This window comes from Sylvia atricapilla, chromosome Z, assembly GCF_009819655.1.
Source record: "Sylvia atricapilla isolate bSylAtr1 chromosome Z, bSylAtr1.pri, whole genome shotgun sequence".
NCBI lineage: Eukaryota > Metazoa > Chordata > Aves > Passeriformes > Sylviidae > Sylvia > Sylvia atricapilla.
This window is the reverse complement of record NC_089174.1, coordinates 81,547,124-81,574,360: the sequence shown is the minus strand read 5'-3', so window position 1 is coordinate 81,574,360 and position 27,237 is coordinate 81,547,124. Positions and strand designations below refer to the sequence as shown.

The 27,237-nt window shown below is 40.3% G+C and overlaps 1 protein-coding gene across 5 annotated transcripts in view; it reads right to left on the bottom strand.

The window, feature by feature from the left end:
- LHFPL2 (LHFPL tetraspan subfamily member 2) overlaps nt 1-27,237 on the bottom strand; it is a 115,649-nt gene that overhangs the window by 14,318 nt on the left and 74,094 nt on the right. For 2 of the 5 annotated variants that reach the window (XM_066338901.1, XM_066338902.1), the window contains exon 3: nt 2,064-2,864. In XM_066338901.1, the coding sequence (XP_066194998.1) occupies nt 2,064-2,493 (430 nt within the window). In that variant the 5' untranslated portion in view covers nt 2,494-2,864. Of the gene's footprint in view, nt 1-2,063; nt 2,957-14,068; nt 14,153-21,882; nt 22,002-27,237 lie in introns of those variants that run through there. The other 3 variants (XM_066338904.1, XM_066338903.1, XM_066338905.1) reach the window with 3 other exon arrangements.

Sequence of the window (27,237 nt, the reverse complement as noted above, 5' to 3'; positions counted from 1 at the left end):
AACCTTTCAGTAAGGTGACCTTTCTCTCACCCAGTTTCATGCTGTGTCATTTATCTGAACTGTAAGAAGGGAAGTGCTTCTATGCTCAGTACAGGTCAAGAAGGACTGATCTACACCCTAATACATAAGAAATGCTTTGTCAACTATACTGTTCAATGTTTTATGCTTCAAGTCCCATTATGTACAGCTGGATTGGTACTAAAACATAAAACTGTCTTAGTATGCATTTTCTCACAAATGGATGGTCTCCAGAACACTCTTCTAAGATACAAGTACCTTCTACCTGCTAATCTTAGGAGATAGACTAGGGATTTTGAGATGGTATCAGAGTTGTAAGTAAAGTTATCTTTTCAGAAGACCCAAGTCTGACATGCCAAAGATGTATTTATGCTGCTAAGCAATCCTTCCCTTACAAATACCCCTCCAGAATAAAACAAGTAATAATTGCAACTCCTGGAAAAATAGTCATGGATTATTTCTGAAGTACAGAGTAAGAAAGCAAGAAACTAATAACATACCCTGGCTTAATCCGCACTGCCAAGCTGATCCCTTGTCACACTGCTTCTGGAAAATTCTGTACACCAGGAGTGATTACTGCAAAACCTGTCACGTTCATCTGCAGGACCTGATATGCTAATTGTGTGCCATCAGATGAACAGAAGCACCTTTAGCCCATATAGGGATATAATTCTGCTCCAGAAGCACAAACCTTACACGTGGGTGACATGAAGTAAGTCTTATATCAGTACACATCAGTATTTTCTCTACTGAAGGTGAATGAAGTAGCCAACGGCAAGAGCCACCGTGGCAGTGCTCCAGGAGCCAGCATCAGCCAGTCCCTGGCACGTAGCACTGGCCCTGGAGGGTTGCAGCAGGCAGTAAAGTCAGTTTTCGCCTACTTCCCCATTATGTTAGGTCTCAGCTAAGCAGATGAAACCATCCAGCTTCAGATAAACGTCTGAGTGTCTATCATTACATCTCCCATTTAGGTATCACATACACGTTTGGCCGTCTCAGTGGAGGTGAGAAGGGGGAAAGCTGGATTCACATTTCAAGCAAAACAAGTTAAAACCTAATTTTTGTTGTGATTAAATAATTTTGTGAATTGAAAACATCTGCTTAAGAGCCCCATTGAGATAAAAAGAGGAGATGGCCCCGCTCATTCCCTCCCTCCTCACAGGCCTCTGAGGGCTGCCAGAGGCAGGGCAGAAGACCACTCTCCTCCTCCAGATGACCACACACACAGAGCACAAAAGATGAAAACCTGTGTATGGGACAGGTTTTCCCCATGGCTCTGTGACAAGTACAGAAAAATGAATACTTCTCTAACGAAGGCTGTCCAGGGTTGGTTTACTAACAGTCATTTAATCTCTGTAAAATCTGTGGGTTTAAGCAGAAACAAATCTCTAGAACAAATCCATCTTTTCAGGCAAAGCACAGCTGATCCTTGAATAGTGAAAAGCTCACTAGGCTGTGTAACTGCAGCTGAACAATAAGCTGGCTAAAGGAAAGGTTTATCTCAAGGTATCACTTGTCAAGCTCACAGCTTTGACGGAGGCTGCTTAGCATGAAATGCTGGAGGAACTGGGTGTGCAACTACAACCAGTTCTTAGCCCTGGGGTGGTATTTACTCTCACCACAGTCATGAAGCCTTTGAGACACTGAGGGAACTGCCTTCAGTCCATGGAAAAATTACTAAAGTGGCGAGAGGGAGATAGACTGCCTTAATATGAGTATTAACTTTGTTCTCTGCTGGTAGCAAAGGAGAGGAGTTTTTGTAACTGAAAGAAATTCAAACAGAGGGGGGAAAAAATGAACAGCAAACAAAAGCAACACTGGTCAGTTCATTTTGGCACACATCAGGCTGCAATTCTGCTGCCAATGTCAATGCATTACATGCTGTGTAGCTATAAATTTCAGTTATGTTTGAATAAACACCAGCATATAGAATCACACTGGATCTGCCTAATGCCGTCTGTCTGCAGGCAGGCCAGAATTGCTGTTTCTTCCTCTGAATCACCCCAAAATCGAAAGTTTAGTTGCCCTCAAACCGTGATACATACCTGCAATCCCTTGTAGCAGCCCACAGACATTAAAAATGCTTTTCTTCATAATACTCTGCACGCACATGGTAAAGACAGACACGAACGCCACGGTGCAGAGAATCATGATTCCCATGGCCAGGAAAATAGCGGTGGCCTGCCAGAACCCACTGGCGATCTCGCCAAAGTTTTCGGCGTAGGGGCCGCAGAGCGTGTCCCGCCGGGAGAACTGCATGTGGGAGATCCTGGTGCAGCGGCCGTAGATGCCAAGCGTGGGGCGGTAAGGCTCCTGCGGACCCCCGCTGCCGTGGTCCGTCTCCTCGGGGCCGGAGGGCTTGGCTCTGCCCACCAGCCAGTCGGCGCTCATGAAGGCGATGAGCTCCGCAAAGGCCACCACGATGCTCAGCAGAGTCCACAGCATGGAGCGGCACGTCACGATGACATGACACATATTGCTGGTCCAGTGCCCGCGATCAGTGCAGCATGAAATCCAGACACCAGGGGAGGAAATGTTAAATTAAAATTAAAAAAAAATAGAAAAAAAAATAAAAGAACTTAAGAAAGTCACTGTGGTTGGTCTTCTGCCGACTTTCTCGACTCTCTCACAAAGGCCAAGATGAAGCTTCTCAGCAGAAAAAGTGAACAGCCTCAAGTTCTGCAACCAGTGCAATCATTTGCTCTCTCTGTTTAGTTCCTCCTTTTTTCTTTCTGGGATGCTGAGCTCTGAAGTATGCGTTTCTTTCTCAATATTCATACTGGCACATGACACTGTAGGCTGGTGGGGGAGGCTACAAGGACTGCCCACTGTTTGACATCACACACCTACAAGAAAAGAGAAAACACATCAGCAATAAGAAAAATGTCATTTCCACCCCCACGACAAACCAAGACCTGGCACAGATTCACATCAACATACAAAGCTCTAACAAGGGCTGGTCAAACAGAGCCTGCTGGAAACCTCCCTGATTTGTTGCAGAGGAGTAATTATTCTTCCCCCCACTGCTGGCAATACTTACAGTATCTGCTATGCCCTGTCCCATGGTGGGTGTTTGTCAAACACTTTGCAAGCAAAGGTCTCAGTAACACCCAGCAGTCCCACCCACTCCTACCACCACACCCCCATCATCTTCTCCTGGTCAAAATTACCAAGGGTGCTGGCAGTCACCCAGCGAAATGTTTGGACACGTTTAAGCAGTTTCACAGATGTGCAGCTCCTGCCTTCACTTTGGGGAGGCAGCACAGCCCGCCTTCAGGACAGAGGCTGAACACAGCTCCCACATGCCATGGGCACCTAGGTGCAAAGGGCAACGCAGGAACCTTGTTCCAGCCTCCTGGGTTCCTGCTGACTGCAGCTGAGCCAACCCCGCCTCAAGAAGAGGTGAGCGAGATTATGGTTGCAGACAGCTCATCCTGTGATGTGGTGACTCCTTTGAAGCCTGGATTTTCCAAGGAGTGGTGCCTCTCTGGTTCAGGACTGAGGTTTGCACCCTGTTTCAGGAAAACAATCTGCCTGCAGGTGTGTCACACACCTCACCTTGAACTGCTGCCAGCACTGGCAGCCTCTGCTGCGTTAAGCCATTGTAAAAAAGAGAAATCAGTGGGAAAGTGCCTCAGTCACTGCCAAGGGGCCAAAGGCCCCAAACAGAGGGGTTGCCCAAGTCAGCCTTGAGCTTCCTAACTCCTCTCAATTCCCCTCTTCCACAGCCCTGTGTGTGCTGTGACTGCAGCAAAGCATTCCCCAGGGCTTTCCCCAAGCCATTGTACTGCCTTTCAACAGTGGCTGATGACATTCCCAGAGTTACACTTTATCTTAGCACAAGAGGCAGAGATCACTATACTTCCAACTCCTATCCAAATATCGGTCTCAAAATAACAAACAGGTCATCCCACACGCCTCTGCTCTTGAACTGAAACAGGGCTGCCTGAAAGCAAGGGTGGGAGCAGGAAATGCCCTTGTGTTACCCCTTCCATGATGAGAATGTAGCACTTCCAAGTTTTCCTCACCAAAACCCAAATACTGACACTGAACTGAAGACAAGGGTAAAGAACCAGATCTGGACCTCACTGTTGTGCTGCTGCAGTAAACAGATGCCAGAAAAACACACATCCCCAATACTTTTTGTAGGTTTGTCATGGGGTTGGTATTAACTTCTTAGGACTTCTGAGTCAGGTAGTTGAATGTTAGTCTCACTGAATGCAAAATGAAACATACACATGGTAACTTCACACATTCAAAATTTCATCCAGGGTTTTCTACTCCCCCATACCAGTTGTAGTGAATTATCTGGATTTGCAGATACCTTGGCTCTAAGTGGCTTGTAGCTGATGTGCCAGTGACAGAATTTGTCTCCTGTAGTTCAGCGTTTTACCACTGCCTTAAAAAAGGGGTTTTAGACATAGTGAGAAAACAGTTCCGCTAATTTTCCATTTTGGCGTGGGGAGAGCATTATGTCTTCAAGCAACCTGACATACTAATGACTTGAATACACCCTTTGTAATAACAGAGAACTGAAGTGTCAGCCTGCCAAAAAAAAAGTTAATTTGCTCAGTATTTCCACTTTAAATAATGATTGGAATGTAGGAAATGCCCACTACAAATCTATAGTCTTCTGATGTCATCTGCATGAATAAAGAGAACTTAACTGAAATGCCTTTATTTTTTTAAAAGATGCTCCAAAAATCTCTAAAATCTGTATTTTTCTGAAAGAACTGCACCCATATGTGCTCCTCATCTTTTTAACTCCAGGATTTTCAGTGAGGTGGAAGGGACATAAGAGGTGAACATCCATAATGGCTGTTACTGTTGACTCTGTACCATTGGCTATAAAACGCTGTTTATTGAACATAAATGAAAACAAAGTTCATATTTACTTAGGTAGGTGGAAGTTCTAGATTAAATACTGGCAGCCATAAAAATATGTCACTGATAACAAACACAGGATGCTATACTGGAAGAAAAGACCAAATCATGGGGTTTTTTCCCAACTGAAATGTAAACGGCAGCAAATTTTTAAGACAGTACCTCCAGAAAAGTCACTACATGAACAAAGCAGCCTGTCTAAAGCTGACCTGGAGGTCATGTCAATCTCAGGATTTCACTTCCCTGTTGTGTAACTAAAGGAAACTTTGCAGCATCTAAAAGTGAGGTCGTAGATGTTATTGAGAACTAAGATTCAATTGAAGATACCTTGGTTTTGAATGAAATCTGTACAATTTGGTTTTTTCTAGGTAATGAGTACTTTATTCTGGTGCAAAACATACCAAGAGCCAATACACATATTAGTGCACCCTTATCCATGGGAGAACCTCTGCATAAGCTTTTTCTTGCGCTTAGTGATGTGCTGAAAGAAGAGCACTACTCATCTACAAGTCCTTTTTGTCAGACAGACAAAAACATATAAAGTAGGATGGCGAGCACAGAGGAGGGGCAGGGACATTTCTTTATGAGACTTAGTAAGAAAAGATTGCAGATGAAGGACTGAAGACAAGTTCCAGCCCGATCACATTTATATAGTCAACCTTTTCCCCTAACAGTGTCTTCCCCTTTTTCCTTCCAACAACCTCCTCCCCTCCTTACTTGGGCTTTCCCAAAGAAACTAACCATCTCTCATGTGGCTCCAACCATATGTTTGTGCCATACATGGAAGCATTTTCAGCTATTAAGCTGTCCTAAATAACTGTGTTTCATGAAGCTTCACTCTGCTCACCCTCTGATTTTTTTTTCTACTTTTTGCTCAACAGAAACTCAAACCAGGCCTGTGCAAGGCTGAAAACTAGCTGTTTATTCTTCCTCTCAGTTTCCCATCCCTCAACAAGTTTTTTTCCATGACAGAACCGTATGTTCTTCACAGCACGCCACTCAGCATCCACTTCTGACTGACTGTCAAAATATTTGCTTTGACAACCCAAATTCAAAATACACAATGGTTCCTTAACCCTTTTGGTATTAACTCATTCAAAGTAATTCTTGCTGGAGAAGCAGATTACAAGAAGTAGCCTCACTTCTCTGTCTTTTGGTCCTCCCCCTATTTTTACATTCAGTCTTCCTCTGCTGTGGAAGGAGGACATCCAGGGAAACAGCCCTGCACAGCAAGTTCCCACATAAGCCACACACCACAGCAGCACGAGGGTCTTGGCAGTGCCATGCTGGCCCACCATGATAACCCACATTCCTTGTCTGGACAGCACAGCTCCTGGATGGGTCAAAACTAAACCTTCAGCCACATTTACCCTGGCCACCAGAACCATGTTCACAGTCACGCTCTGCATTAAGTGAAGTCTGACACAGTGAAAAGATGTCAGTGAGAACATCAGATCCTCAAAGCATCCAAAGACAGTAAGAGTTCTCAAATGCAAAATTGTTTGGGTTGTTTTAATCTTACAAATCAAGCTGACTCAAAACATTGCTAAAACTTACTTTCTCTTCAGATTCAATTTTGACAACCAGATAACTTGCCTCTAGTCATACTTTCACATCTCTAGCTAGGACTATTCCACTGTTGCCTTTTACTATACAATATGTCCATGTTCAAAGTATATAAACAATGTCTATTTTTCTGAATGAGATAAAGAAACAAATTGCCTCCATTTTAATTACACTGCCAAAAACAGAAAGTGAGAAACTTATCCAAATTTGAACTAAGGTTTTGATTTTGAAGATGTTGAGCTGCAGGGTTTTGCTTTGGCATACCAGGCAGATGGAAAGGAACAGCTGCAAAGTTCAAATCTGAGTCAATCACATACCATGGCTGTTTATTTTAAAAAGGTGTCCAACAAGCAGCATACAAGAGAACCAAAAGTACCTTGCAGAACAACCTTATGGCCAGTCCTTCGTGCTCCCATTATGATCTGACTGAAGCCAGAGGCTTAGACTATGATTTAGCTTTTGCCCTTTCCAGCCCAGTTCTGTCAGCTCACTTGTGAGAATAAATCATCTTTAGATAAGTGGCTTTTGGCTTGGCTTAAGCAAACATCTGAATGGAAGGCCACACAGACTGCTGAAGCCATCCCGGCTTATAAAATAAATCCAAGCATAGTTAGACATTTTCTTCTATAATTTGTTGGGGTCCAAAGTACAACTACAGAGAGAAATATCTAAATCTTGTTTACCATATACAAGCGTGAGCACCTCACAAACCAACATGTGCCTGTCTGGGAAGCCTGGGTTCTGCTTTCTCTGTAATGTTGTTCATTAGCAGCTATAAACCCTCTGAATGTGCTTTGAACTACAAGAGTGGAAGTGGCTCCTATTTGTGTTGATGTTGACTCACTATTTAAAACAAATAGAAAGAGGCTCACACACTAAGACTCAATTACCCCAAGCTGACCCCCACCCAGGCTGACATGAGGCCCACTTTAAAATCTTCTATCCTTAGGTGTCACTGGACAAGCAAACTATTCAACTGTGAGCTCTGGCAGAGAGAGGCAGCCACCAAAACCACTGAGGTAAGAGGGACTGCACTTGGGACAGTGTGGTATGAGCACTAGAGATTGTTCATTTTCTGGGTAAGTGATAAAAGTTGGTAAATAAACTTCTCCTCCCACTCGGTCCTCTCAGCATTCTTACAGGAGCTGCTGTTGAGAAGGAGATGGCAGGTTTCTGCCAAGCTCTCTACAGTCTTAGAAGCAGCAGAGCAGACACCAAGCAGCATTTCTCAGGAGACAGAAAGGTAGAGCATTTCTATCTCTGTATTTTTACCCCACACACTTAGAGGCAACTTGCAAGTGTGAGAAGTATATTCATTGCGTTCCCCTGTCACAAGAGAACAGGGAGAAGGATGAGTACTTCAGGAAGGACCCAAGTGGTTTGGTGTGGGCTGTCTCTGCAGACCACAAGGAGCTCTGCTGGCCCTGGTTCCTGATAAGCACTGCATACTCACCACAGGAAGCACCTGGACCAAGAAGGGGGAAGGACTCTTCATTGTGCCTTTGTTTTGTTTTCTAAATGTAACGCGTTTCAGAGTGATAAAAAATATTCAGCCTCAGATAACAAAAATGGAGAAGATGCTTTAAAGCTGAAGTGGTTGCGCAGCTTCAGAGAAATGGCTGAGAACAAGCAAAGGATTCACTTACATATTTTCATCAAATTATTGCCAACCTTGACAACATTCCAGAACAGAGCTTTTTACTTGAAGAACAAAAAGCAGTTTTGATTAGTCTTCATTTGTGAATTCAAGATAGTAAATATCTGCATATCTCATGAATATTTAACCCTTATAAACCTGCACAGGCATATTAATGAGTGCATTATTATGACAGGGGGTTGAAAACAGATCAGACTAAACAGATGAATTTCACTGGTAATGGAAAGAATGTAGACTTATGATGCATCATGTCTTGTTCCTGCTGGCACGATGTAAGATATGAAATGGAAAATGAAAATATTTTTCAAAATAGTCAAAATTCACTGAAGTATCCTAATTAAAACCCTATTTCCTTGTCTTTCCTTTGAATTACCCTGTTTACTTCAGCCTCTCCCTACCAAAGGAATGTAGATGTAAAATTTGAATTAAATTATCCCTCATGTGCCCAAATATTATGTACACCAAGTGAAAATTAAATGTATAAAACAAAAGAAAATAATTCTGACAGTGACTGTTGGTCTCTTGAAGCTGGATGATGTTTATTCCATTCCATCTTGCAAATGCTATGGAATATGTAATCTAATTACAGGTGGATTTGTTTCTAGAATATATCACTGTAAAAGAACCAACTATAAAACTTCTTTCCAACTTAAAAAAAAAAGGCAGTTGAAATGTACTATTCTTTTTCTGACCTCATTAAAAGCCATGGCAAAACTCCCACTGACTTTAATGGAGCCAATACATCACTGAAAAATCACTACAAGAATGAAAGTTTCCAAATTTTCAGACCAACTGCAGGGGAGGTTTAAACACAGAATTCATTTCCCTCTTCCCTCATCCAGACAAAACTTTGCTTATTGCCCCCCCACCAAGAGGAGATCAAGCTAACTCAGATTTCCAGCACTGCCCATGAAGCACAGATTCTCAAGCTGGAGATTTGTTCCATTGCTCTGTATTTATTGACTTACAAAATTCCTTAAATCTGCAGCCGTTACGCTGTGTTTTGAAAATTTACTTGGGATCTTTTGTAATTCCAAAATTTATTAAAGCCTACAATGTTAAGGAAAGCTAATGTGTGGTGTTTCTATTGTTGCTTCTCAGGAGAAAATTACACATCACATCAAAAATCATCACTAGGGGAGCAACCTTGGCTACAATTAGTGATAGTCTAACTGCTCAGGAATTCACCAACTGGGAGCAGAATCATGACTTTCCTTTCCTAGTTTGATTCCTCAGTAGCTCACTGAAGTCTCAATCTTCAAAAGTCTCATCTGAAGCCCCTTTTCTTGATTACCTACATTGTCATATATGCAAGCACTCAAATATTCATTGTGTTGTGATTACTTCTTACAGCTCTTTAACTGGAGCTCCTAAAGGTGTCTGATCAGAAAAAAAAAAGGGGTTAGGACGTTACTACCAATTATACTAATATTTAATTATGTTACTACCAAATATACTAATATTCGGTAGTAACAAATCCTTGCTATTTTTATACTAAGGATTTTTACTTTAAAAGGAAGCCATACTATGGCTATTTAAATAGTTAATAGTGTGTGCATAAGCTAGAGAATCAGTCCAAAACCACATGGAATCTGTGCTTATTGTAAAAAACAGTTCACTCCCATGAGTTCATTGTGACAGATTTGGAACTACCCTTAATAATTTATTAATATTGTACTAAGATATTTATTAGACTAATACATTGGTTATTGTTTAATATGAGACTAGTGAGAAAAACAGGCAGGAAAGGAAAGAATGACTCAGTTGTGACACTTCTCGACAAACTCCAGGGAATTGCTTACTAAAAAGACAATACTAACTCAGGAAAAGCTTCACAAACACAGCAGATCAAAGACCTGAGGATTGTTTAGGAAGGAACAATCTTTCAAGGGAAGAGACTCTGTTTCAGACAAACAAGCTTAAGAGAAAAGCACCTATGAGATGTGCCCGCTGAAGTTAGGCCAACATGGAATACCATACCGGGCTCCTCATTCGCCCTGAGACAAAGCAGGCAGCCCTGCAAACAGCCTTGGTTCCCTGAATGAAGGAAACACCACTTCAGTTAATCCCTAAAAGGAAACCAGTGCGAGTCTCCTTTCACATTTATGGTTCTGTTAGCAGAGCAATCACAAAGGTTATGGCTCTCCAGCCTGTCTGAACAGCCAGGGGTGGCTCATCCTTCTGCTGAGACCAGAGCCAAGGCTATGGAGCCAAGGACTGACCTCTGTGAGCAGGAACTACCCAGACGTGTTTGCTCTGTTACTCACTGAAAATGCCTGCAAACAATCTTCTACATCAAGTCATCCCAGACTGCTACCTGGAAAGACATCTCACAGGTATTGATTGTTCCCCAGGTCCATGACGTGTGACTCTCACACAGCAAGGAGAGGACACACTTCTGGCACACCCAGATCTTGCACTTTGATCCAAGAGACACAGACTACCTGCTACGACAGCAGTGACTGATGAAACGGAGAACCTGTCCTGTCACAAAACATCTGTGATCGTTCTCAATTCAGACTGAAAGAGAAACGTTCATCAAAAGCAACCGATACAGACAAGCAGCTCAGCACAGTAATGCATAGAATGTGTGTACATTACAGGAACACCTTTACTGAGAGTTTTGATGGTACTTGAACTGATGAGAACCAGTAGTGGCTCAAGGAAGTGAAAAAGGCTGTGATGGATCAGGGCTGCCACGTTTCTATACTGGCAAGGATATATCTGAAATATCTGGACACCACACATAAAAGTGAACTTGAAAAGAATGCACAAGAAGCCTTTTATCCAGGAAAAGGCAAAGTACTCAGACTGGCATATCTCTGTGCATATCAAATAATGTGAGCTATAGCTGTTATTAATGGTTAACCTGTTGACTGCGGCCAAAGAGAAGAACTGAAATACTTTCAATACTGTGTATTTCATTCATCAATAATTACAGGAATGCTGTGTGCAGTTGGGATCTCTAAAATGGAAGCTCACTCCAAAGAGCTTGGAAGAATCTAGACTAATAGCTGAAATTCTGGAAACCCCATTTTAAAAAAAGAAGCAAAAAATAAGCAGATTATTTACTTTAGCCACTGGATTTAATTCTAAAGCCAAGACTACAAGTAGAGCCATGTGCAAAATTCTGGCTTGTTTTAATGCAGTTTGACTTGCTAGACTAGATAACACTAACAGTCCTTTTCTGTCCTTAAAATTATACATCCACAAAATTTAGTAACTAATGAACGTTTGTAGAAACTGAAAAGGGCTAGAGAGGGGGGAAAAGTGCCTCTTTCTCAGTTTCACTTTGCTCCAAAAATGTTGTCATGCCTCTGTCTCTGGTGTCATGTGGTTTATGTCACAGAAACACTTAATGATGCAAACAAAAACTGGACCTGTGTAGGGATATGTATATAGGTCTGGTAATGATCCACCTTACTGCCATACAAATACACAGGCAAAACAAAACGAAGAAAGCATAAATAACCATCCCAGTCCTCCAGACGAGATGTTCCTCACTCATGGAATTAAATCTGTAGCAATACTGTGAACTGAACCTAAATGCTGCCACTAGAAACCCTAAAACTTTGGGGATTTAATGTAGTCTGCAGTGTCTTGCACTGTGCCAAACACTGTTCTTTTCCTCCTTCAAACACAAACCTCAGCTATTCCTGTGTCACTTTGAGTCTCTAGCCCTGACACACCACATGCAGATGTACCTTTCCTTCTCCCCAAAGGAGGACTCTGGACATGGTCACATCTCCAATAGTGGCTTTGATTTTCTGCCCACTGAGAAATGGTTTAGGTATTAAAATGCATTTTTTTTCCTACAGTATCCACTGCTAAAATAGGCAGTTATCACAGCAACATGTCACAACAACTGCAAGGAAATTCACCTGTAAAGAAACAAACTTACCTCTATGACTAGCTTTCTCCACCTGAGCTTCAGAGAGGAACATAAACATAACATCTGTAGCAGATGATTCCCCAAACGTGTACCCCACTGAAGAGGATGAAGCTACAGATATTCACCAGCCTCACAAGGTTGCGGAGAGTGGATTTACTTCATGACAGACCACCTTTTTATGTATTAGGTTGGCTACTTTCTTTCAGTTCTCAGTGACATTAATCATTTAGAAAGCAAATGCAGTCCACAGACTGGTGGGAGGGTAACATCTGATTGTACTGTTGCCAAAGGTGGAAAGTTCTTGATTATGTCTTTCCCATTGGGAAATGCAAATGAATCAAAATGCATATCTGAAGATCTCCCAAGGAACAGACAGATTATTATTACTAAGAAAAAAGTCCCTTTATGGAAAGCTTTATGGAAATCTGTCTGCTCTGTAAGTTTCAAGCATTTAACTGAATTCTGAAAATTATCTTTAAATAAAAGATTAATTATAATCTAATTACAGATTAGATCTCCTCATTGAATTTCAAGTTCTATGCAAGCATAGAATTTCATGGCAAAATTAAAAGTATGGTACAAGAAACAGTTTCATTAACTGTCCATCATGAAAGTTGCTGTTTCAAACCAATTCTTAACAGTGCACTCATGTATGTTGATATTGACTATTACTAGCATTAATTGGTTCTTTAAAATAAATGGTTGCAATCTATAAATTTTATCTTCTGTTTCCTAATAAATGCTCTCCTAAAAACCAACTCATTTCAACAGAGGCAAAATTAATTAGATTTGAATAAATCATTAATAGCATGTATAAAGCTGAAAAAAAAGGTCATTCAGACTAGACATGTACTCAAAATTGTCAGAATTTTACTCAGAATTTTGTACCATGACTCCCCGACATGGGACAAACATCCCAGTTTATGTAGTTGTGTATTTAACTTTATCTCAGGTAATCAGGACATGCTCTTTTGCCAGTCTTTTTCTATTTGGTTATGGTAGGACTGTAGAATTGAAAGCTCAGATAATGCAGTCAAATAAGCAAAACCATTTCAGCCTAAACCAGCATATACTGAACAAACCATATTTTCTCTGGTTTTTGGTTTGTTTGTTTCTTTAAAGATGCTTAGCTCAATGTTCTCTCACTTTTGAGCAACAGTTTTGAGAAGTTCAAAGCATCAAGGGAGAGAAAATAAAGAAAACAAATCAAAATAGACCATTTAAAGACAGACTGGACAAAAACATCCAGGTAGAAAGATCAACATCACGGTCTATAGAACAGGCCTGGGGATGGGGGGGAGGGTGAGTTTTTCCCCAGTGAAGCACTGCCTAATGTACTGAAATGTTTTTTAGTGACTGCTACCCAATATTAAGCTCCATATCTCTGACAATGTGTAAAATCTTGCTATCTGGTCAAAGTTTTGTCTTGTGTATATGTGTGTGTGTGTATATATATATATCTAGTGCAGAAAGCTTGGGAACATTCTTCCAGAATTAAAGTTGAATCAGCAGATTTATCTGTTTTGACAGATAAAAGATGAAGGACACCAAAATTCTTATTTTATTTAACCAGCAGAAATACTCCTATGAAATTTAAACTTCAAAAAGAGCAAAGCTTTAAGAAAAAAAAACATAAACGGTAACAAATTCCACAATCTACTGAATAAATCAAACAGGAAGCAAAACAGCTTCAATGCCCACCCAGTACCCTGACAGTCTCCCAGCACTGTTGCATGAACGGTGTCTACAACACTTGCAGATCATCAGTCTGGCATCTCTTGACCCAAAATGGCACAACAGTCTCCCTTTTCTATAAACTTTATGCCAGAGAATACAATTCTACAGGAAACTGGAAATGAAACCCACTAATCTGTGTTCAGCGTATGTCATCTTTAGAAAAAGTAAAAGATTGTTTCTTTTGAAATATTGCTTATATTTTACAATTTAATTCATTATCTAGAGTAAGAGCTGACAGATCCATCTGGTGCTTTGCAAAGCACAAATTCCAAGAATACACTGCATTTACTTCACTTGAGTAAACGAGAACTTACCAAGGTAAAAACCAAAACCCAAACAGGCTGAATGAAGCATTTGAGTCCTTGCTTCTGTAATCACTTTCTCCCTGAGCTGTGATGATGGCAGGAGTAACAGAAAAGCAGCTCTCAACGTTATTTGGTGCAGCCTGGTCTATTTGCAGCACAGCCAGAACAAAAGATTTAACTGGCCTGACTCACCATTTGGATAATGATCTCATCTGAACTGAGCTGTGAAAATACCAATTTGCTTGAGATGACATAACTGCTATTGCAAAATCTAGATTCCTCAGTAGCTCTCCTAGAAAGAAGGCTTTGTTGTAAGACAGAAGTGAGAGGTTCTTAAAGCAGATGGTCCTGGAGATGTGCCCAAAGGCCAGTTGGTACATGTGCCCAGCCAGGTCAGAGCTGCCAGGAGTGCTGCAGCAGCCTTCTGGCAGCAGGCTGTCTGTCTTCTCACAGCTGCAATTTGTGCTCTGTGCCCTTGAAGGTTCTGCCCTCGTCAGGCTGAGATCCACATCAAATGCTTGCCTTTGTGTTTGGAAAAACTTAGCATGCACCAGGCTTTGATGGTGAAACCATCACCACTGGCTTCATTGCTGGTGTCATCTGTACTGCAGGTGATGCCTGCTTTGCAGCATTATTTTAAGACGCTGCTTGAGTAATTCTGCATAGAGCACAAGAAAAATAGCTTATCTTTCACCAAAATTCACAGAAAATTCCATTTTCTCTGGACCAGAAGAGACATACACAGATGGGTGCAGGAGATGCCACAATTGATGGCAATTGTGTTCCCCTGTGTTCAAGGTGTGTGTCATTGGCTTCAAGAACATTCACATTAGTTTACTGTGCATGTTTTTCCCAAGAAAGGAAAGAACTGCTTTGTTCCTTTTTTACTACAATCAAAATCTGCTATCCTATTTAGGGAAAGAGAACATAGAAACCAGAAGATATTAGATGGCAAAGTTATCCTTTTTTATTTTTCTTTCTTAGTATGGAGCTGCTAAACACTTATTTTTGTACAGTTTCAAAACTGAACTTAAGGTAATTCCTATCCTATAAGCAATACTCATCATGAGTATTTGCTCATCATGATCATGACCTTGGCAGTGTGATTTAAGACTTCTGCATCCTTGCAGCTGTACTCAACTCTTCAATGCTTTTACAAAATACAAGCATTACAAAAGAAGAGCACCAATATTCACTGCAGAGTGTTTAATGAATCATCAGAGAAATTCTAAAGCATTTAGCAGAGTCTTAGTCCTTTTACCTAGGATATGCCCAGTAGCTTGTCTCCCAACTGCAGGCTGAAATAAGAAACTGCAGAAATTGTACAGCAGCATGATACTGGTGCCAAATACTGCTTGCAACGTGGGCACACCCCAATCCTCTGTATTCCACAGACACTGTCTTGTGTGCAAGAGGGCTTAAAAACAGTCAAAACTGCAATTAAATATGCTGGAAGAACAAGAATGCATACGGCTCCTTCCCCCAAATGTGGAAAAACTTCTGTGTACTAGATTTTGGCTTTTTTATGACCTCTTACAAGAAGATCATATACAAATGGTCTAGTTGGTTGGTTTGTAAACAAACATACAAACATGACAGGTTAGGTTAGATTAGACATGTGTGTCTGTAATGTAAAATCAGCATGCTGATCACAGTCATGCTCAGTAAAACAATCCTCTCCCTTGTTTTCAAACTCATAGTTTTGTTTAAGGGTATTTTTTTTTCACAGGAAGCTATAAAAAGAAACAATAAGCAGAAAGTACTTACACCACAAGCAAATGCAAGGAAGAGATAAGGTGAAATACTAAAAATAAATCTGGAGCAGTTACAAGCTGGTGAGGAAGCAAAGTAACAGTAAAACATCCATGTCTTTATGCAAATAAAGTTAAAAAGAAAATAAATAAATAGGAACCAGCTGGTGAGAGGAAGAGCATGGTGGAACAAAGCGCACTATGGAAATGAAAACACAGGCTGTTATAATAACCTGTACAGGAAAGCTGCACACATAAAAGAAGGTCAGTGCAGTATTACTGTAATCAGAGACAATAACAGTGTGCTAAAATATGGAGAGGAACAATAGGAATGTTGGGCATTCCACTGTACCTGTGTGGAGACTGACAGCTCGTTCATACTCCAAGAGCCTGGCTGCTGACAGCTAACTCAGAAAGCCTGTGCCATTCTTCCCCCAAAAAAACCCAGCAGCACCACCTTTTCTTGACAACAATGAGCAAAAGCAGTCTGACTGACCTGGGGAAGGTATGACACAAAAAGGTGTCCTTGCACCTTACAGATTCTTTTCAACATTCACCCGTACAAAAAGTGACGCTACCAGAAGTCTTATAATTCAAATGTTAAATGATTACATAGGAAAAGTGACATTGAATTTTGTAAGAAACTGTAAAAGAATGGTCAATCACTTGTTCAACTTTTGGAAGCTCTTGCAGAATTTGTAAAAAGAAAGTCAATATAAAAGACTGAAATTTATCAAACAGCAGTAATACTTCAGTATTGAAGAATGTAGTGCTGGAGGGTAAAAAAATTAACCCATACTCAACTAGGACCAAGAAACAGGAAACCTATGAACTCTTATAAGCAATTCCCTTAAACCCATAAAGAATACGAGATTATGGAAATAAATCTAATCTTTTAATGGACTGTTTCTTTAAACCCCAAAGCTTAAAATACTATTTCTTTGGGAGGAGAAGACCAAGATGGATCTTCAAGCAAGTATTGATCCCTCTGTGCAATTTAAATTGTATTTTCTCTCCTGAAAATACTATGAAAAAATGCAGAGAAGAATGCTGCTGAAGACAACTTAAGTTATACTAAATCTGGATACATCATCCCATTTTCAAAGTCCATATAATCCAGTTTCCTAAAGATATCTTATGAAAATCTAACTGAAAATCTAACTAAGGGATCACAGCCTTCAGGAGCTCAATATAGCTGCTAAGATTAACAGAAGTTTCTCTTCATTCTGCAGAGTCATGCCCTGAAGATCATGATGAGCAATACTAACATTGCTCAGAAAGCTGGAATTACCCTCAGCATGCTTTGAAACCATCCAAAAACACGTGTCTAGCAGCACTGCATTGAGAAAAATAATGTTGACTTGTCCATTCCCTCATTTCACAGAATCACAGGGCTGGAAAAGACCTTCAAGATCATTGAGTCCAAACCATGCCTTAACTAAAACCAACACCTCAACTAAACCATGGCACCAATTTGCTTTCTAAGACAGCAGAGGTAAAAAAACATTCATTTAGGTTTGTTGGCAGTGTACTTATGCACACTTAACACTCATGAATAAGCAACTCCTTTACAAGACAAATAAAGGGTACAAACAATTAACAGAGAAAAAAAAACCCAAATTTGCTTTTTTCCCCCTCCCTGTCTTGGTAGACATAAGTTGTATATGCATTAATAGTGAAAAACTGGGGATACTGCACGTCTTTGAAAAGCGTGATTGCAAGTTTATACTATACCTTGGTTGATTAAGTGAGGTAGCATAAAAAAACACTGTTTAAAAAATATATTAATATCAAACTTCATAAAATTAGCACTAGCATAGAGCAGATTTTTAAGTCTGACAATATTCGAAGTCATGCTCCACCAGTTTCACAGGGAGAATCTGTTATTCCAATACACATAAATTGTTATGGATGCTGTCAAATCAATGCTCTGTAAAAACCAGACAGAGAAAAGAAGGCAAATGCACCTCACCCACTTTTCCCCCTGCCATGAAAGCAAGAAATTGAGGCTCATTTTTTTCCAATAGCAAAATTCAGGCAATGCTCTCTGAGGTGGAGTGATAGGGATGTGTATTTTGTTTCAATGTGAAAAAAAAATGGTCAGATACATTCTGCAGATGTATAGATATATTCACACACTATATTATTTACCTCCTAGTTAAAACTGTGGCTTAAAGCACAAAACAAATACAGACTATGATACTGATCTCTGAGCTGGTAAAACGCTTTCATGTACCCACCAGAATATTAAGACACAAATCCCTCTGGTTAGTGACATTGTCTGAATTCAGTTCCCAGAAGAAAGTAATACAGAACACCAAGGCTGTAGACATATCAGACTTCTCAACAACAGCAAAGCTTTTGAAATAGTAAATAGATTTTTTTTTCCTCCTGCAGAGAAAAATTTCACAGGATATTGTAAATGTATAATTTAAAAAATTTTAACTTAATTGCCAACAGTTTATGAACTCATCATTTCCATGAGGCTTGCCTTGCTATTTGAGCACAGGAATAAAAGCTTCTTTGGACACAAAACACACATCTAAAACCGTAATCTTAGAAACAAAATAACAAAGTGATTCAGTTACTATGTTTTCACTTAGATCGCTGGTATTCAGGAAGTGAGACTCTGATTACTAATCATCTGAGGGTGCCCTTGAAATGATGAGTGACCTTTTAAAAGTTTAGGAGAATAAACATGCAACATGAAATCACTGGGAAACAGCTTCTTAAAGAAAACAGGTAATGGAGAAACTTAGTTGGGAATGAATCCTGACTTCAGTGTTTTGAGCCCAACAGGGCTGAGCACCAGCCCTCTCCAAGAAGCAGGATTGCTTGTTCTTCCTCTTCACAACTAAAACCCATGATTACATTGTATTCACATTGGCCACAGATGCTGCTAACATTAGAAGACTACCTGTGTCAAAAAAATTCTTGTGCTGTGTCGCCACATTGTGAACTCAGACAGTACCTTACACTAAGTCCACCAAGCGTCCACCAGAAAATACAATTAGGGGTTTTCCAAAACTGTATTTGGAAAAGACAGTAAAAAAAATAGAGTATGCTAAAACTGATTAAATCAAAGGTAACCCTTACAGCCTTTCACTGTATGCAGACATGATCTTTAGTAGAGAAATTCAAGAGGCATTCATGTAGAGGAATTCAATTTATTGAAATAGAAGTCAGTAATTGGATCTGCCTAGAGTAATTGCATATCATAAACACAATGAACTTGAAGCCTTGGTGTATATCAAGGGCTATGAATTAAGTAACACCAATGAGATTAACTAAGGAAAAGGGCTAATAGGATACTGATGCACTTTGAAACAGCTATGCTGCTTTCTCAGCTAGAAATAGTACATGAGAAAGAGATAATCTTTTGCTATATCTCAAGAATGTATGTATGTGCTCAGATGTCCAGAGAATTGCAGACAGAGAGATCTGGAATGTTTCTGGCAATGGAAAAAAAAAAGAGAAGGGGGTGGGGAGGGGGTGGGGATGGGGTGGGAAGGGGGGGTTCGACAGGGGGATGGGATCAGAATGAACCCTACATCAAAATTTCCATTCTCTCCCTGTCAGAAAGGGGATGGTGAATGAAGATTTGCTTTTATTTTCTAAAAACAATTGAAGCCTCCAGGAATCTGGATATAGCAGAATTCAAGTACTTCCTAAAAGTACAGCATAGACTAGCATGAAATCAAAAAAGATGACATTCAGTGATGGCAAGTAGCAAGAAAGAGAAGTATATAAATACAGACTGAACAGCAGCTAGCAGTACTGTAGAAAAGGAAGTGAATGCAAAATGGGTCACAAGTGTAGGAGTCAGAAGAATGACAAGAGGACAAAAGCAAAACTAAAATGTTCTAATTCAGAGATGTGTTAGTACTCCCACTAAAACACAGAAAGCAGTGATTACATGCACCTTCAAAGCATCCAGCTTCTTGCTTAACATTTCAGTAAAATATGTAGAGATTGGAAGAGAGATCAGAGGACTGCAACAATGGCCAGAGGTCTTAAAAATGTGACAGGAGGGAAGATACAAGAAGCCTTAATTCACATGAAAGAGTAGGTATGATATTAACTGAAGTGGTATAGCTAGGATCCTAGAAACAGAATTCTGGTTCACAACCAGTCCATAAACCCTTCACAGATTAATGTTTTGTCCAACAAACAATTTTGACCTTACATATGAAACAGAAGCCTATATGGGAATGCAGTTGTAAAAACAACTACAGCACTGAACAGAGCCATAAGTAAACATAAAGGAACAGAAAAAAAAAAATCTGTGTAGGGTTGCCATTAAAAAAATCTGTATAAAGATTTTCTCTACCTTTCTTCCAGTTTCAAGTTTCACCAAGAGCTATGAAAGCAGCTGTGGCTGGGGTAAACTTGAATGGCTGGACAGAAATGTGGTGAGAATTTCAGGGTGAACTGAAAAGAGCTTTCTTTTACAGTGCAATCAGTCAAACTTGAGATTCATGCCCTTCACATGGCCAGTCTCTAAGTTACAGGACAATAAATCAACCAAATCAAAACAGGATGTGCAGGGCAGTTGCTGTGTTTCTTGAACACCTCCTCTGGGATGCAGATGCAAGACACCCAAGGGGTTTGCAGTAACTTCCAGCCCAGGTGATGCATATGCTCAAAATGGTCCAGAACTAATTATAAAACTAGATCCCATAACAAAATCTACTGCTTGTCTTCCTGTCAATATTTGCAGTGTGCTGCAGGAACCTGCAAGAATGCCTTTGTGTGCCATCACAATCCCAGGTTATTTTTTCCTCAAGTTTTAGTTATATTAGCCCAGAGCATCTCCACATTCCCTTTGGTAACAGCTAAGGCTGCATAAAGTAACTGTGTAAGTGCTAGAAAAATGTTCAATTGACACAGTTGTGTAATGGAGAATTTCAAGTTGGGTAAGGGCATCCCCTTACAGGAAAGTGGAAAGAAAGTTGTTGCAGTTCAGCCTCAAATTCCATCACAGGTTCCCTTTATCCACCAAAATATAAGTTTTGCGTTAGTACAGAGATTGTTCAACACTTTCCACTCTTAAAATGTATTTTCTTTGCTTACAAATTTGCCAAAATAGCAGTTTGGGCTGAGACTTTACACACCAGATGCCTGCCTGAGGCTGAATTTTTTTGCACAAGTTTCAGCCAAACTTCTAGATGTTCTAGAAAATGAAGATACAATTTTCAGTATTAAAAGCTTTTGGTGACCTTTTCTTCAAGGAAGAAAGCCTTGTAAGAGTAGATAAAATCTTCTACTCTATCAGATGGTTCATGACACTGAGGGGTGCACATCCTCCCTGATTTGGCAGCTGGAGGCCTTTAGTAAGTTTGCCCAGTGACCCGAACCTCCACAATCTGCATCCTCACTTTGCACACCTTTCTGTCAAGCTGGAGTCCTGACCAGGCCAGCAGAGCAGTCACCCTCCCTGGGGGACAATATGTGATTTCAATCAGCCAAGGACCATGACAGATCGGAGCTGAAATCAAAGCTCAGTTCAGAGCCTGCTTTTTCCCTCTCCTGCCGGTGACTGAGCTATACAAAGGGCCATGCTGAGGGGCAGCTTTAGAAGGAAACAGTGAAAGAACTTTAAAAACTAACCCTCCCAAAAAACCAACCCACCAGGCACACCATATCTGGCAATATAAAATAACAACCACGCCATATCTGGTGACTGGGTGGGCTGAAGGAATGAAGTGAGCTGGGAGAAGATGGAGAGTCTGGATCAGTGAGACAGAGTTTGCTAATGAAGAAGCAGGTAAGGCCTCTCCAGGAGGCACCAAATCAATTTATTCAGGGATGGCAAATGGGTGTTAACAGTAACAGATGAAAAGGCCCTAGAAGGGTACAGAATTTTTTTGGCACGAGTACCCTCAAGTCTGGCATTTCCTGACATTTTAAGACTCCACGTGACAGCATTCTTGAAGATCCCTTGTCCTTCATCTGAACTACTACTTTACAATGTCCACACACACGTTATGAAGAGTGGAATTAGATGCTACAGCAGAGCCAGACTAGCAGGGACTCACTGGAGACCAAACATGATCCTTTTCTTCCCATTACCTGACACATTTTCCTCCTTCCTTTTATCATTCTGGCAGCCTCTATCCAGTGAGGTGACTATCCAGTGCGCCACTGTCCTCCATGAGGTGACTGAATCTAACAACCCAGCCAAAAGTTAATCCAGAAGAGAAGGGCAGGAGAGAAAACCAGCAAGGAAGTACACGGGCATCTTCTCATTGAGCAAGTTGAGCTGACTCCAAGTGAAGATGAAAAGCACCCAGCTGGCAGTAGGAAGGCAGCAGGACCACGCCCCAGGGAGCAGAGGGCAGGAAAACAAGGCCTGCACCTTTTTTTCAGATAAAGGCCGTCACCATGACAAGTTGAAGGACATTATTACAAAAGTTACAGCGTGACATGACAATTGCTAAAATCTCTCTATTGACTGGGACCCCTAGAAAAAGAAGCTCCTTCCAGGAAACATGTCAAAAATATTGATATTTCTTCATTCACAGTCACAAGTCAAGTCACATGCTAGAATTATTTCACTTTAGCAATGCTTCAGTGACTCACAGGCTGGTGTGCAGTATACTGCCCACAAAGAACTCATCTTTATTGTTTAGCTCAGATCTATAAGGCAAACAACACAGTTTTATGCAGTCACTCTTATTTTTCTGTAGTTCAGTCACACTGGTCCAATTGTATCCAGGGGCAGCCCATCCACTTCAAGATTAAAACTAGAAAAATAATTCTTCTGTTTTCATTAAAAGTTGTTCCTTTACCCACATTACAACTGCACCCATGCCCAAACAATACACTCCAGACAAAGTTCTGAAGAGTTCTCTTTCTATTTTTCATACATAAAAGCCTGCTGACCCCACCACAACACCAAATCCTGGCAATCCTTGCAGTTAAAATAAATAAACAAGCACTTAAACCCACCTCAAAAAAGGGATGGGGTGATCCAGCTCTGAGTTGCAGCACTTGTGTTTGAAAATAAGAGCAGCCAGTGGCCTGAGGAGTATCTCTGTGTCCCTGCACTGAACAGCCCAGCCTTTCTTTGGCTCTGACATGGAGCAGGTGGGCTGCTGTGACCAGAGTGAGTCACACAAGAACTTGTGCTCCCCCAATACCTTGTTGGAGAGTGCTATGTGAGACCTCCCAAAGTTTCAGGGAGACCTGGGGAGAACAGCCAAGGGCTCAGAGCAAGGATGCTAATTGCACTCGTGAAGCTGCTGATTATCCTGAGCATGCAGAAAGACACGCAGGACTCAGCTTTCCAAGTGATTCCCTGCAGGTCAATCCTTACTGCACAGACAGACAAGTCTGGCCGTGGCCTTTTCCTGCCCCACAGTCCTTCTGGGCAGAGCATCACAGATCTGCACATCACATGAAGAGTCCTGAAGAGGGGAAGGGATTGCCACACCAATCTCCAGCTACAGCATCATCCATCACACCAGCTGACAGGTTAGACTTGTGCACTTGGGAGAAAAAGGGAAAAGCAACAAAAACCCCACCACACACTCAGCAGTCTGCAGCAAGAATCAAATATTATTGCATCACATTCTTGTGCTGCATTCAGGGCTTTTTTGGCCTGAGCTCTCTTCCTGACCTCATCTACCATGACTATCCTCCAAGTTCTGTCTCAGAGCTCATTTCCTCATGGGAGCTCAACAGTCAGAACTACAGCTACATATGCACATTAAAAAAAACTAAATATGCACACACTGTCCAAGTAAGCTCTCAAAGAACAAACTTCCAGTTGGTTTAGTTATCTAGTTCCAGCAATCTACTTTTCTTCCATCCTGTTGTTCTTACGTTCCATATATTGATTTTATTGCAAAGCAGACCATCAGATATGGCTTCCCAACACAGGATTAGTCATGGGAGGCCTCTGGTGGAGGCTCTTCTGCGCTCCTGGAAGGTGAAATATATTTTTTGGGAAACTGCATCTCTTTCTAGATGTCAAGTGCTGAGTGCTTTTAATATTACATGCTTAATTGAAAACACCTTTACACTCACTCATGAGTGAGTTTGGTATACTAATCCTAAACACAAAATGTGTCCTCTCAGAGTTTTAAAGAATCAGTGTTAACATTTATATTTAAACATTCCAACTGCAATAAATACTTAAAAACTGTTGCAAGTGGGTATCATATAGAAAGATAAAGTACATCTGTAAGATGTCTATAAGGACACACAGTAAAGAAAGCCGTGAGGCTCAGCTTCCACCATTAATAAACTTGATTTTTTTTAAAAAAACCTTATTTTCCTTTTTCCCTTCAGGAAGAGCAGATACTAACTACAGTAATTTGGTTTCCAGATAACAGATAGGAAAGGGTTTCTCTGAGACAGATGAAAGGGTTTAGGTAACACTGTATATACAATTAGAATTCCAAAAGTTTGTATCACTGGCAGTTCCTGTGGGCACTAGGGAAAGATTAGGCTTGATTAAACTGCAGACAGTGCAAGTTTATTTATAAACTCAGTTGTGAAACACACAACAAAAATCTATCTGAGGCAAATCTCAGAATTTGTTATAAAACATCTGAACTAAGTTTCCCAGTTATTTTCAACCTAAAACTCCATTGTGTTAATGTGAGCTGAGAAATAAATGAAGTCTCTTGAAAGTGTTAGATGGAGAAATAAGGAGAAGAGAAAAAATTACTTCACTTCAAGATCTGAAGTAGATATTTCACTGTCTATTTGGACAACACAGATATTTCAGATGTGTTTGTCACATGGTAATGATCTATTCAGTTCAACTGCCATTTATTTTCAGCACTAATTACTCATAAGCAGACGCATTTTGTCATGACAAGATTTTGCTATTGTGAAAACATCTCCTGGGTAGTTTGGAAGTCCTACCATATTCTAAACCATATGCCCAGGAGGCTGATTCAACAATTGAAATTCTAAGGAAACAACCCCCCAGCAACATATTACAACAAAGAAATTGGAGATCAGAGAAGGAAGTACACAAGTTTAGCAGAAGGTTCCTTTTGGTCCATGCTTTTCTTGAGAAATGTCCAGACAACCAAGTATTCCTATTCTCTATGGGGAAAACTAAGGTACTTATTACTGACAAAATAGGTTATACACCTAATCTAACAATACTGAATATGGATTTGAAACTCTTGTAAGAGTTTACAGTCAATTCTTAAGAAGTTAAATTTAACTTTTTCAACCCACTCCCTAGAATACATTATAGGGAGGAGTGCATTCAGCCAATTTTTTTAGATTTCAAGCCTGTCAAAGAAGCCTCTGACATGTATTTGGGCTTAACCCACTTATTACACCATGCTGCTGAGAGAAGAAAGTAGATTATGTTCCTAGAAGAGTTCAGACAGTCCAAAAGCAAGCATTTCTTTTCAGGAACTTGGATTTAGACACATTACACAAGATCCTCAAAATGTAGGTAAAAGAATAGCAAGCTTTTGGATGCTAACTTGGCATGTGAGGACAACAAAACCCCAAAACAATTAAAATTACAAGTCAGAGCATGAAATATTCCCTCCTTTGATTTTTTTTTCACATTGTCTCAGTTTGTCTAGGCTTTGAAAATGTCCTACATTGCCTGTGTGCCAGGGAACCAGGGAAACTGCCTTTTCTAAGCACTTGTTCGTGTGAAATATGCTGCTTGCTGAGTTAGCCTTCACCTCTCAGGTCTAATCATAAATTATACTGCCAGGCAGATTTTGTAAAAGTATTTAGCACTGATTTAGCCATGGAAATTGAAAATAGAATACTATAATGGAAAAATGCAGTTTTGATGGAATACTCTCTTACTTAAGCTACATGTTAAGGTTCTCTAAGACAAATCCTGTTTTAGTCACCAAGGCAAAAGATAAAACTCAGCCCTTCGGGGCTTTTCACAGTGCACCAGAGGCTGAAGAACTGAATTGGCAAAAACACCTTGAAACCAATAAAGGGGCTTGCATAAGGTAGAGCTAATTGGCAAGAAATATGCACAGCAAATGCCAGTATGGGAAACGTTCTGAGGTGGGTTAAGCTGCTATGTGATGCCCAAAGTCCCAGGTTAATGCATTAGCATGCCCAAACAGAGGAAGATCCTAAGTGAAAGTCAAAGTTTTCACAGTCTGTTTGGGATATTTTCTCAGCCAGCCACCTCATTCTCCTTTAACAGACACATCTCACAGGAAAGAAAGTAAAGCATCCTTCCATCCATTCCATCCTTTCATTTTTGTAATGCAAACATTATTCAGATAGTACACTATAGGAATATGCTTCTTTTTTAATTCTCCTAACATACATAATAAATACACAAATGGCCTGGTTTTTTTGTCTACAGCAATTAATCCGTGTTTTGCAGGATTAAGGATTACAGTGGGTTACTTAAAAAACCAAAACACCTACAACCCTTTTGAGAGAAAAAGTGCTTCTTGCTATGAGGAGCTCTGCAAGTTGGATTTCAATACTTCTAACATCCACTTTCTGAAAAAGACCATCCACAAATCTGAAAACAATCCATTATTCTTCAACGCCAGCCATCAGCTAGAGCTGACAAATGTTCAAAACAAATCTAAAAATAATATTCAAAATGTATCCAATTCTGAGACTACTGCACTACTGACATTAGAACATACATAGATTAGAACATACATACTTACATTAGAAGATACACTCTCTAATCCCATAGAGTAAAAAGAAAATCACGTATGAAAAATACGTACAGCAGTTTGAAAAAAATGTCTTCTCTAGTGTAGTAAATTGTATTCAGCTATGAGACATCTTGCTAATTGAAAATAACCTTTTAATGATCTTTAAGTTCAACATTAATTCACTCTGTTGGTAGCTGTCTTCCCCCCTCCCCCCCCCCCAAAAAAAATTGAGCTTCTCAGGTGTTGGTTGAATTGATTTTCCTGTTCTGTTTCATTGTCACTTTAATTCAGACTTCTCAATTTCTGTCCAGCTTCTTTCTGTAGAGTTAATATTACATTTGGCAAAGAAAAAATGAAGGATACTTGTAATTATCTCTCCCCTGTCACTCACTTCTCCTCCATCAAATGAAATCCACAGGCTCTCCATTTGTCACTGTTGTTGCTATTATCCTAAGAGCAAGGGAAAACTTTTCATATCTTCTAAGGCAATCTTTTGGCAAGTCAAAGGTAAGTCCTTACACAAGAAGTTGATGCCTGAAGTCAGATTTCTGTTTAAGTAGGAAGCCTCTGTTTAAGTAGGAAGGATGCAAGCTTAATTTAAATATTCCTTATGCTATTTTACAAGTTGATGAAAATTGCATTTAAAGCCCAGAAGTGAGTCTTGACAAAAATTAGTAGGTCCTTATTTGCCATGCTCACCAAAGCTTTAAGTTCCCCCCTTCAATAGCTCATATAAGAACATTTTAACAAATGATTAAAATGGAATAATGCCAATCCAGTTCAGATTAAAAAACAA